Below are 12,887 nucleotides of genomic sequence, written 5' to 3'. Positions count from 1 at the left end.
AGGATACAAACCGAAGCTTGAACACAGCCTGGTAAGGAAGCCAACTGGAAAGCTATTTACTGGCTGTTTCTAAGCATGAAAAACATCCCTACAGGAGTAAAATGGAATTTACATCAGTCAGCAGGGTGAGACTCTTGAAGAAAAAGCATGCCTTACACAAATATGCTAGCTATGCCAAGGACAATAATTTTATATACTTAGGACGGCTTGTGGGCCAGATGATGTCATCAGAATCAAACTGCCAATTTCCTATAACCATTTCCAAAAAGGAAATTCAAAAGTTTCAGTTTTCAAGTTAGCTGGATATCTGTTTATTGTCAATAACATCCAATTGTTTGTGCAGGTGTCAAATAACAATCTTTCCTATGCATCCCATCCAAGCCGTAGGCTGAGCACGAAGACTATATGGCTAGTAGATATCATGTGCATTACTGTGTTATGGCTGCCATAGATTTTATACACACTCGTAAAGAGGTTTAATCCAACTGAGAAAATGCTCCCATGTTCCAAAGGACACCAAGTCAAAGAATTATTTTCCACTACAAGTAATGCTCTTGGTATGAAGCCATGGGAACTCCGTAGACTTCTATGCAGACTCCATGAACACAGATCCGGTGTGTGTCTGAGCCCTTAATTGCAAAAGTGATGAGAAATCTTATCTATATTTGCACATTCCCCTTTCTAGCATGTCAAGAGTAAAGTACTGCATTAAGAATGAGGCCTTATAACATGCACATTACTAAGGACCCTGTATAATTAATTGGCTCCATTTGGATGTCAGTGGGTGTTATCTAACTTGCCTCAACTTTTCATGTTCTAAGTTTCCTTTGTTTTTACTTACAGAGCAATTTTAAATCATGCTTGCTTTATCACTCCGTTGATGCATGGCTGAAAGTGAACTAATTAAAAATTATGCGGCTGCATAATCCCATCCTTTATAATATTGGACATTAGATTCACAGTCTAGTAAAGGTCATTAAACCAACATGAAGGTCTTCCAAAATAAAATCCACATATGTTTCATAGGGCAAAGCAATGTTATATAATGTGTGTCCTATTAAATTGCAAATAAGGCAATTCCCAGTCATTGCTAAAAAAAACTTGTATAAAGAGTCTAATATTGGCCTGCAGGAATGCTGCCTTCCAATAGGTGGCGCTGCAGAAGAATTATTTCATCCTCCTTATTTGCATAGAGGAGCATGAGTGGCCTTATAAGTCTCCTCCTCACTCACCTTCTTGGTGCTCTCCTTAAGGTGCAATGATACCCTTCCCGACCTATTAAATTGCAGCATGTCCCACTATCCATTGAGTATAGGTAAAAACTGCATATATATTTATTGTTTTGCTTTTCAATACAATATTGCATGATGCTAGCAGAACCACTGCATTCCGCAGCACACACCACAACTAGAGATGAGCGAGCACCCAAATGCTCAGGTCTGCGTTATTCGAGTCGAGCTTTTCGTAAAATTCAAGAGCTCTACTTGAGTAACGGACCCCATTGACTACAATGGGAGACTCGTGCATTTTTGTATGTGGGACGCCAGGTCCTGAGCTTTTTTTTTTCTTCTTGGTTTGTGCTTCTCCCTCCCCCTCCCCCCCCTCTCTCTCTCTCTCCCTCTCTGTCTTTCTCTCCCCCTACCAGACAAAAAATTTGCCAATGACGCGTGCTGCGTCACAGCGGGTAGGGGCCAAAACAGGCATGTCACAGCGGGGAGGAGCCAAAAACTGGGGCGGGGTCGAACACGGCTTGATGCTCGTTCGAGTAACGAGTACCATCGAGTACGCTAATACTCGAACAAGCATCAAGCTCGACAGAGTACGTTTGCTCAACTCTAACCACAACCACTGGGTGGCCACAATAACCATGCAGGATAGATATCTCATGACAGAATATCACAAAATCATGTTGCTTATCTTAGGACATACATATCTGAACATACTGAGCCAGGAGGAAGAGTAAGAAAGGACACAGCTATATATATACTTTATTATGTGCATGATAAAACTAAGATCATTATTCCTAGAACTGTTCATTTGAAAAAGCTGCAGTGTGCCGCCTCCATTCACAGCGAACAGGCAGTTGTTTATAAAGGAAGAATTGCTGGTTTACACTGAAAAGTCGCTCATTAGTCGCTTTGTTTCAGTGAACTGAAACTAGGTGACTAAAAAGTAATTTTTTGCTCATTACCCCGTCGGGTCCCATTTTTACATGGGACGACTATCGGTAAAATGTTTGAGCGATTTTTCAGCCAATAGTCAGCTCATATAAAAGTACTCTTGGTCATATGATATTTTTTTCTCAATTCATGTCTTAAAGGGGTAGGACAGCATTACAAAAAATGCTGACTATGTTATTACAGCTCATCTTATTTACTTTAATGGGAAAGAGGTTTATCTCCAGTGGAAACAAAGGATGGGACATGTTGAAATCCAACATGCTTGATTCTTCTTTGCCATGACAATTTGCTCCCATAGATATTAGATTATCGGCAGATGTTGCTTACAGCAGCGGATTCAGTTCAATTTTGTCTAATACCAATAGGCACATTAAGTAGATCTGTGCGGCAATAGGATGATACGTAAGGGCCCTTTTACACGGCACAATTATCGTGCAAATATTTGCTAGATCGGTGAGTTGCGGGAGTGTGCAGGGGGGAGCAGGGAGGAGAGAGGGAGAGAGAGATCTCCCCTCCGTTCCCCCCTGCTCTCCCCCGCCGCTCCCCACCCCCCGCCGGCACCCGAATCTTTTCTTCCGAGCGGGCAGGTACTCGCTAAGGGCAATGCTCGCTTGAATAATTGCCCTTTGCGAGTATGCTCGCTCATCTCTAGTTATAATGATTTGCTCAATAGAAAGCAGTGGCAGAAGGGTGGACTGGAGGCATGGATATCTTCAAATGAAGGCCAAAAACTACCCAATTATTGCACAGTGCAAATGCATGCCAGGTGAACAATATACGATCGCTACGTGACTGCTGGTTGCATGCTTGTTTCAATTTATTTTGCCATGAAAAAACACCCTAAGCCATACTCTTCAAACTGAATTGTAAGAAAAAGTGGAATAGGGACATCATAATATGGTGTTTGGCTGAAATGCCCTAAAAACCTCTAAATCAGTATTGAAACGGTAAATGGCATCTCAATGTTTTATCTAGATTTACACTTCTGAATATCTCCCCAAGTAGAAAAAAATGGAAAAAGATACAAACAAAAAAAAACACATTGTCTTGGTCAACCGCACTTTAGGAAACAAGGAGAGAGTTTAAGTGCTCAGAGATCCTTGCTATAAATTATGAAAAAGTTATGTTTTATGGTTCATTCACTTCTATTCAACAAATTTAAAAATCTGTACAAAACACCATGATCCATGGTTATCGTACCAAATTAGGGCAAGTGCAGAGAAGATAAAGAAACATTCAAAATATAAATCCCCTCCAAATCCTGAAAGCAGTCTGAAGAAAGAAGCATATCCCAAACAGGGAACTTTATTGAACACCAAACGAAGGAAGAAGGGAAGGAGGAAATGGGAGAAAAAAAGAAAAGAAAAAAAAAAGGGGGGGGGGGGGGTAGGAAGGTGCTGGAAATTGTGCCAAATTTTAAAGGCTACTAAGCGAAGCAGAGAGCTCATAAAATTCACTGAAGAGGTCTTATTTTTCAGGAATCTATCATGTCTGTCCTGGTCTTGGGGAATGAGCTCCTCCATTCTACACATCATTGAAAGAGTCTTATACCTTTCGAAAAGACTTGGACATTGCACTGACTTCCAATGATGTGGCATCACCAACTGAGCTGCTAGCAAAAAGAAATGAAGTAGGCTTTTTTCAAAGAGGAGATAGATCAAGGAAGCATCGAAAGTAGGTCCATTGCAGGTGACCAAATCAAAGTAGAGCAGCACATCCTATTATACAAAGTATTTATGGCAGACCAAAAGAGGACAATGTTCTCGCAACCATACCAAATGTGCGCACGCATGCCCACTTTTGTACCATATCACCAGCATATTGGAGAACACTCAGAGTAGAATGGATGTAGCAGACCCAGAGTTCTATACGATTTGGAAAGGATGTTGTAATTTTACTCAAGTAATTTACAGGAGGCAGGAAATATATTCTAAGGTTAAATGTTTTACTTCAATCCTCCGATGAGAAGCTAGGTCCTAATTCTTCCTTGAAGGTCCGTGTAACTGGGAACTAGAGGTTTGCCCCTTTCCTACGCATCGCCTAGAGCAACCCGCCAAGTAATGACACTGTATGAGAGGTGGGCTGAGCTTCAGAGACACAATGTCTCAAACGAGGTCAAGTAACAACTAACCAGGCCACATGGTGACAGACTGGCCATAAAGCAGTCAGTTGAGCGTAGAGGAGCCAAGACCCCTGGGCAGATCCCTGAAAATGATTTTAAAGGATGAATAGTGCCCCTCGCCATAAAATGTCTAACTGGAGGGGCAACTGTCTCTGAAAGACCCTAGATGTAGGACCTAAAAAGCTGTTTCATAGCAGAATCCTTTAGTTTCCTACAGTTATCAGGGTTGGGCAGTATTACCGAATGCTACAACTAGAGGATGGTCATATAAACATTTCTGCAAGCATAGTTATACTTGGGGTTAGACTGCATCCATGAATGACAGAAAGCAGCTTTGCTGCAGATGCCTCCAGCTTTCAGTACTGCTAATGATTTGCTGCATACAGCAAGCAGTAAAACAGATGACGTTATATATATCACATATCAATTTAGTCATAATGAAATGGCTTATTTATTTCCAAAGCTTAATTGAGTTCGACTACAAGTGACACAATATCTGCAGATAGTTCTGTATTTTGGGCTCCATAATGCATGCATTTATGAAGAAAGATATCATAAATTATGTCTACGTTATATTTGGGAAGCAGACAGCTTTCAGCAATGGAGTACTTCAATTGCGAATTGCAGTTGGGTTTTTCTAACGCACAAAAAGGAGGATATGGGAGTTTTACTCTATACTGTAGGAGGTCCAAACTATGGATGGTAAATGAAAGGTCAATACAAAATGTATGGCTTAATTTAACTCTGCTGCCTATGGCGTCTGTCTGTGTCCTTCCGTTGCAAAGAACTCTAGGAAAAAGAGATTCAGCACAAATGAGAGTAGATGCCGCCTGCTCAAACTAAGCATGTTAATTATCCATAAATTGTTCACATACATGGCTGGCAGATACAAAGCCTACAAGCCTGCAGCTATTAGAATTTGGATGCCAACATTGGATCCCAAATATGAATACTGAAGGGTAAATTCAACCAAAAGAGAAAACTGTATTTTGTGCAAATTTAACTTACAGAGCCCCTTTCCAACACAACGTGATTCTGGCAGTAATATAATGTACAGCCCGTTCTGGATTTCCTTTGTGCTCCCATACAGATGTGCAAATTAGATCTCCTCCAGGGGGAAGAAAATAGTTTTGTAAAGCCATGTATAGGTGCTACCCCACACGTTAATGCCCAGCTATTAAATAATCTTGAAACATGGAATTTAGTCAAGCCAGGGTCTCCTCCAAATGGAAGGGTTGGAAAAAAACCTGAGTTGTGTTTCAAGGCTCTTTACTGGGTCAGACATTAACTTATAAGAAACTTTAGAGAACATATATATATATATATATATATATATATATATATATATATATATATATATACTGTACATAAGAACATTCAGTCAAAATTGTCAAGATGAGCTGACATTTACCTAATATGTATGGGCTTCTAAACTCCACATAATCCCATGCTACGTACCGAATAAGAAGGTTTGGTTGACTTTAGGCTAACGTATATAGCGAACTTAGCCATCAGCGAACACAGCAGTACTACATACTCATTACTTGGAGAGTGATTATCTCAAATACTCAATGTTTGCATTGCATATAGATTCTAAACTGGTCCTGTTGTCAAAAGCAACCAATCACAGTGCAGCTTTCATGTTCCCAGATCAGTTAAAGAAATACTACTTGAACTCTGATTCGTTGTTAAAAGCAAAAAAGGCAATTTTTTCTGTTAAGTAGATTTGATGACTGAAGCCTACAACATTTACTTTCTAAAAGCCAGTGAGGAGTCAGAAAATATCCACAGGGTACACGTTGAACACGTTGAAATCGGTACTATTCAATTGGAAGGGTGAAATCTGTTGTGCATCCGCTGCAAAAATCACGTCAAAATCCACACCCAGTTTTTGATAAGGTTTCGATGTGGATTTCCACTGCGGAATATCCACAGCATTTCTGCTGCGTACCCATGGAATGGAAAAATTGAGAATTGGTCTACTCTCTGGGAATACCAGATCAGTGTAGGTAGTTTGCTGTTATATAGACACATCAGAGACATTTCTTCCCAACATTTTATTAACAGGTTGATAAATATCCAACACCAGTTATAGCACTCAATATTCACTAATCTGTGAGTATTCATTACTCACAGAATACACGTATAGGCTTGTATACTGACAGAGGAGATGTGCTCTGACTGTCCTATATTCCTCCAATTCCCAGTTCATACCAAAGGCTAAGCTTTCATCTTGTACAATAAAAATACAGAAATCACATGCTTATGTGTCTAAAAGCCCAACATCTTGAGAGTTCAAATGTGTATTACTGTGGAAAACACAAAGAAATAGGCTGCTCACTGGTCTATGACATATACAAGCCTGGCTGAGCGCAACAAATCAAAGCGTGACAAGTGCTGATATAAAATATAGAGAGGAAAATCAAAGTACACCCGCAATTCATCTTCTAGTACATTTACACCATGAAACAGGTTGCTTACCTCTCTTTCCTTCAGTTTCATGGCAAGAACTAGCTGATGTCTGTGGTTAGTAAGTGCCTCCCGGAAGTTTCCTTTGGAGAAGAATGCAGATCCCAGATTCCCATAGGCTCGGCATTCTCCCGTCTGGTCACCTACATTATATGAAGACGATAAGGTTATGAACAATGTATCTACACAGTATAGAAAACTAACAAGTCTGTCATCCAGCGCTTTACCTAAACTCTGCCTTGCAGGACAGTTTATACAAGGAAAAACATTCTATTTAGTATTCTCCAGCAATATAAATAGCCCATACAGTTCCAGCTGCCCATGGCAGTACATAGCAACGAAAAGGATGTAGATAGAACAGGAAAAAATAGCCATATAACAGGTGGAAGGAGCACTGGCATCTCAATGTTGCAACAAATGAAAAGAAGCAAAAATAAAATCAAACCAAAATGTAACTATTTCTAATAATGTAGCAAACTTGTTAACTTTGGCTCACTTTGAGTTAGGCCACCTGCAGGCGGCCGGGTCGGATCCGACTGCGAGAATTCTCGCAGTGGGACCCGACCTAAGCGCCTGCAGAGAGCAGCGCGGAACTCACCCACTCCCGGGCAGCCGGCACATGCGCAGACCGGAGCCGGCGGCTGGGGAGTGAAATAGAGCATGCCGCGGTTTGTTTTCTGCGCGTGATTTCACGCAGACAAACCGCGGCCATCTGCATAGAATTGCGTATTGTAATGCAATCCTATGCAGGCGTCCAGGGGCGGAAATTCTGCGGGGAATCCCGCTGCAGAATTTCCGCCCGTCTACAGGTGGCCTTATATGGGCTGACTCTCCTCTTCACCCACTTTAAATAGTATATTAGGGAACTGCATAAACACTAAAGCCCTGATATAATGTATACAATGAATTTACTCTCTTCATCTGCTCAGTTCATATCAAGCTTGAGTGTTCAATTCCGTGTTCAGGATTTCCCAACGCCTACTGTACCTCCAATGAAAGTCTCTGATGTATGCCACTACATAGATATACAGTGGCATATGTCTCTCATAGACAACATGTATATAACCATACCACTTTAGTTCTTTTACTAGATGCCTCTGCATAGATTAGTATAGCCCAGTGCGTTATTACATGGACCAAATTAATGGGATTTCAGCCAAGGGTTGTCGAAAGGACACTCTTTTGACATCCATCTGGAGAATGGAGCCCTATAGATATGTTTGATGTATACACCAGGAGCTTTCCAGACATATACAGCAAATGTATGTCTCTAACATGATGTGAACAAAGCCTCACCTGTATTACATCTTACATTTGCAATGTACGCCCTGCAGAATTGTTAACAAACACCAAATATTCATATATGTCCTCCGACTTTATTTTGGTCCTGGGACTGCAAAATAGGTAAATGGGATTTGAAATTTCCTTTAAGCCTGCAGGCTATTATAAGAGTATTTGGGTGATTTTATAAATATCATTGCAGTCTATGGACAGCATGAACTTGGGAGAGATATGCCTATTGCCCCTGTGGGTGTCTTATTCCCAAGTACTGTAATATAAACAAACTTTGAAGTTTGACTGTCATCTGAGCTCGGAGTCAAGGGGGCGGGCTGAGTCAGCCTCTCCCCACCCACAGTATGCAAAGTGGCAGCTCTCCCTATACATAAACAGGAAGAGAGCTGTCACTCTGCAGGATAAGGCGGAGAGAGACCGGCATCACCCGCCCCCGTGACTCGGAACTCATCTCTGAGTCAAACTTCAAAGTGTGTTCATTCTGAAATACTACAACGTTTCAGAATGAAACAAACATAGGGGCAGTGGGCATATATGTCCTGGGTCCATGCTTGCCCATGCTTTGGACAGCATGAATCTGATGACAGAATCTCTTAAAGGAAATATTTTGCAATTACATGCCAACACTTCTCCTGTAATCTACCCTTTGTTTCATGATACTAATGACTGTTTTGGCAAATTGAAGCTAGAGAGAGAGTACAGCGGCCTAAGAGCCTTCAACAGATACAGCTCTGGGTGAAATTGTCAGGTTCTTTATTTTCTGATACATAATATTGCAAACCTTCAGAAAATGTAGATCTGGCAGAAAAAAAAATAACAATGCTGACATGGCTCACGTTCTCTGTATGGAGAGCGAGGCTAGAAGCTTTCCTGACTTGGAGTCTCTCTTGCTGGTTTTAGCATGAGCAGTTTTATAGACTCCAGACGTGTCTCTGTGACAGACGTCAGCACTAACCCATTAAATTGCCATTTAATGGCTACAAACAGCCAAATTGCACTGACTTGGGTCACTGGAGGTTGACATCTCCGCCATGGAAGTTTGTAATACATGGCTTGTAAAACCTATTTACATAACCACACAGCAGAAAGGTGGGATGAATGAGGTTACTAAATGGAGGTAAAAGACTACCTCAAAATGAAAAATCTGTGAAATGACAAGGCTGAGTCTGTGATTTAATGATGTTGGTATTTGCAGGACCAGAAAAAGATTTTCTGTTGCCGTTTCAACATACAAATGACTAATGGTCCTTTTTACACGAAACTGTATCCAGAATAATATGCATTTCTCTTGTACTTCTTCACGGAGGAAATTGCAAGGCAGTAATATGGGTATTATGGTGGTCATCATCATTCTGAACGGGATTCTCATCAATAAAACTATTTGGACCATTAGCCACTAGGTCAATCCTCAGCCGAATCTCTTTTGACTACATTCACAAATCTCATCTACCTCTTCCAAAATACTCAGGTTTCCTTAGCTGACCATCTACTTAATGATTAAGATCAAAAAAATCTTATTAATGTTTTTGGTCTCCTATAGAATAATAGATAAAACCAATAACTGTGCATTAAACCAGAGGCGCCAGGTCTAGCTTGTTATATGGTAGCCATAGAGGTACAGATGGAAAGTACTTTTTGTAATATTGTAAGTGTTGTAGAATAAGAAGAATGGAATGAACATGGGAAAGAGAACCGATGTTTATTCAGGCTTTATTCACACATGGATCCTAGGACATTTACAACTGGGATGCCCTATGAGTATTATGATTAAACCATGTCATCTTTGTTTGTACCATAGTATTAACCCTCTAAGGACACCACCAGTTTTGGAATTGAAGGCCAGAGGATTTAATAAAAGCATATACTGTATAGTTCACATAATGCAATATCCTATTATATGAACTTGCCTGCCTCCAAACTGGAGTTTTAATTTCTGTAATAGTCTATGTTTTAAGCTAAGTTTACATATAGCATATTTGTTATAGGTGAAGTACAATACATGCAAGTGTATGTTCACAAACAGCACATTTGATGAAGAAATTGCACTGGCTGTCCAATTCACCTGAATATGCTTGCAGAAATTCATGTGCTTGCCTATAAAGTATCTTTTGTGTTGAGCGCCGTAATTTTGACGGTAGCATTAGGGGACGTTTGTATTCTGTGTATTATTTCTGTGCATGTATCCCTTTCATTCTGAGCTGTGTGTTTCTTAGTTCTTCCCACCTGGCAATCGAGTTCTGCTAGCACACCAATCAATGTGTCCCTCTTGCAGCCAATGGGTATGCTTGGCGCTCAACCTCAACCTGCTCAGCCCTTCGTTTCCCGACAGTTATTAGTGTGTTCTCCTTCCTGGTCTGTTTGTGTTGACTTTACGTCTCTGTATGCCTAATTCATTCCTGTTCTGACTCTGTCTTGCATTTATTACTTGTTCTGCTTTTGCACCTGTTGCCTTGATTAGCCCTTCTGCCTGTTGTCTTATACCTTGTAGTCCCTCCTGATTTTGACCCGGCTCTGTACCTGATTCCGATTCCAAAGAATGAAATCTACAGCAAGAGCTGTGGGAAATTTTGCTGCACAACCCACCTATAATACATGGATTTTTCGGCAGGTTTCAGGCCATTTCTACTGTATATAAACATGTCCTTATAGGGCAATTAAGTAATGTCGAAAATACATATTTGCTAGAGTGAAGTTAGGCAACCTGTCGCAGATGTTAATACAATTAGTATCACACAAGCTTTAGAAGTTTTCCAAGTAGACAAGGACAAACACAGAATTTATGGCTATACCTAGCGTCTTTGCTACGTCCAAGTCCTGTTGCATATATCCTGTACTTTTTTCTGTGTTCCCGAGAGACCAATAAGCACTGCTGAGAGCAGAGAATACCGAGCCCCTCAATTTTAGACTGCAAGTCCCAATTTTTAGCGCAGCTTCTAATACAACCACTGAAGCACCATGATGCCCTGCCGTCAGAAGTTCTTGACCAATCACGGAAACCACCACAAAGGGGCTCTTGTCCAGTTTCATCTTCTGAAGTTGCTGATATGTAGGTTCCAGAGATTCTGAAAGAAGTGAAATACAATCTTATTAAAAAAAAAATTAATAAACGTAAACTTGTATGAAGGTTGTACTGATGAATGGCTTATGAATAACACATATAATACTGCTTTTCTTCACAACCGGAGAATAACTTAAATAATTATAATATATAATTATAATTGAATGGGAATGATGAACATGCATATATTATTATATACAATATAAAAAATAGAAGAAAATGTAAACAAAAGAAATAATAGGACAAAAGTAATTGCTGTCTAATCCAAATATTAACCATTTAATAACTGACCCCTTTTAGCCAATAACATTTTTATATTTCCACCAATGGGTCTAATGTGGGATTGTTTTTTATGGGATGAGCTCTAGTTTTTGCTGATCCCATACATCGCTTAGCTCAATTATTTCCATTTTTTCTAAAGGCAAGATTAACAAAAACTACAATTCCAGCATGCTTTTTTTTTTTAACGGCATTAACCGTGCAATATCAATATGTTAAATGAATTGTGTAGGTCAGTATGATTACGTTGATGCTAAACTTACATAAATTTTTTATGCCTTGCAACTTTTTCACAATTTAAAAAAAAACAAAAAAAACTATATATATATAACAATTTTTCTACAGTTTAACTTTTTTTATGTCCGACTAGGGGAGTTGAAGACATCACAATTGATCATTGCTGTATTAGGGTGCATTCACACGAGCGTAGGCATATTTACGTTCGCACGTGCGCAGCGTATAATCGCCGGAAGGAACGTTTTTCGGAGATCATGACCAGAGCTAGAAAGCGTATTATCGTTTGTTCCTACTTTGCAAACTATCTTTTCGGCCATCGAATATGCGTTGGCGTGTATGTCGGTCGCGTATGTTCCGTGTTTTTTTCGGGTTGCTGTTTTTACGCGCCGTAAAATCGCCCGTGCGAACGAATACATTCGAAACCAATGCCTCAGATGGTCACGTATATACGATTGGGCGCAAAAACGTGCCGTTTATGCGCTCGTGTGAACGCACCCTTACACTGCAATCTTTCAATATTGCAGTGTATTATATTGGTCTATACGTCTCTGCCAGAGGCTGATGGCGGACCTGGAAGCCATCTCTAAGCCTCTAGGATGCCATAACAACCTATCAGAAGCTACAATTACATCACTAGGGTCCAATGGGTGACAGCCTTTTACATGCCACGGTCGAATTGACTGCTGCATGTAAGGGGCTTAATGGCTTGGATCTGCAGTTTCTCAGGTTCCAGCTGTTACAGCTGGAGCCTGCTTATCATCAGATACTCAAGCTCCTACTTCCCCTGGCACAGGAGATCTGTGCTAGGACAGAGACGTTAAAATCCCCATTTCTACCGTTTTACAAATCCGTCAGATTTTTACTGAAGAAAGTTGTTTTTGTCAGCCCATAGTCAGTCAAAGGGCTCTAGACTCAGAGTACAGTAAATGGCCGGCACCTGCTGACAGATTTGTACTCTCTCTGCTAAAGAGATTTACACTAGGTAAGTTCTTCATGACCACACAATGTCTTAACTTTGTCCTATTTCCATCATAAAGACTTTCATGAAAACCAATCAATGTTAAATGGTTTCTTCTTTTTCAGCTTAATGTAATGATGTAACTTTTCCTTGGTTAATACTTTATGACTCCGTCATTTCAGTCACACAGCATGCAAAAAAAAATTGTTGAAGTAATGTATATATTTTTTTCAAATAATGCTTCAGGGCAGAGGCATGGCCAATGGACACAAAGAGGGCAATCTGTAATGT

At 40.3% G+C, this 12,887-nt stretch overlaps 1 protein-coding gene across 3 annotated transcripts in view; it reads right to left on the bottom strand.

Moving 5' to 3' along the window:
• Positions 1-12,887, bottom strand: part of TTC28 (tetratricopeptide repeat domain 28) — a 543,332-nt gene that overhangs the window by 268,204 nt on the left and 262,241 nt on the right. For all 3 annotated transcript variants that reach the window (XM_066603685.1, XM_066603686.1, XM_066603687.1), the window contains 2 exons: positions 10,854-11,126; positions 6,784-6,914 (listed from right to left, as the gene is read on the bottom strand). In XM_066603685.1, coding sequence (XP_066459782.1) covers positions 6,784-6,914; positions 10,854-11,126 — 404 coding nt within the window. The remainder of the gene's footprint in view (positions 1-6,783; positions 6,915-10,853; positions 11,127-12,887) is intronic.

Source organism: Eleutherodactylus coqui, chromosome 5 (genome assembly GCF_035609145.1).
Source record: "Eleutherodactylus coqui strain aEleCoq1 chromosome 5, aEleCoq1.hap1, whole genome shotgun sequence".
Lineage (NCBI taxonomy): Eukaryota > Metazoa > Chordata > Amphibia > Anura > Eleutherodactylidae > Eleutherodactylus > Eleutherodactylus coqui.
The sequence above is the reverse complement of the archived record's forward strand: the minus strand, read 5'-3'. Positions and strand labels throughout refer to the sequence as shown.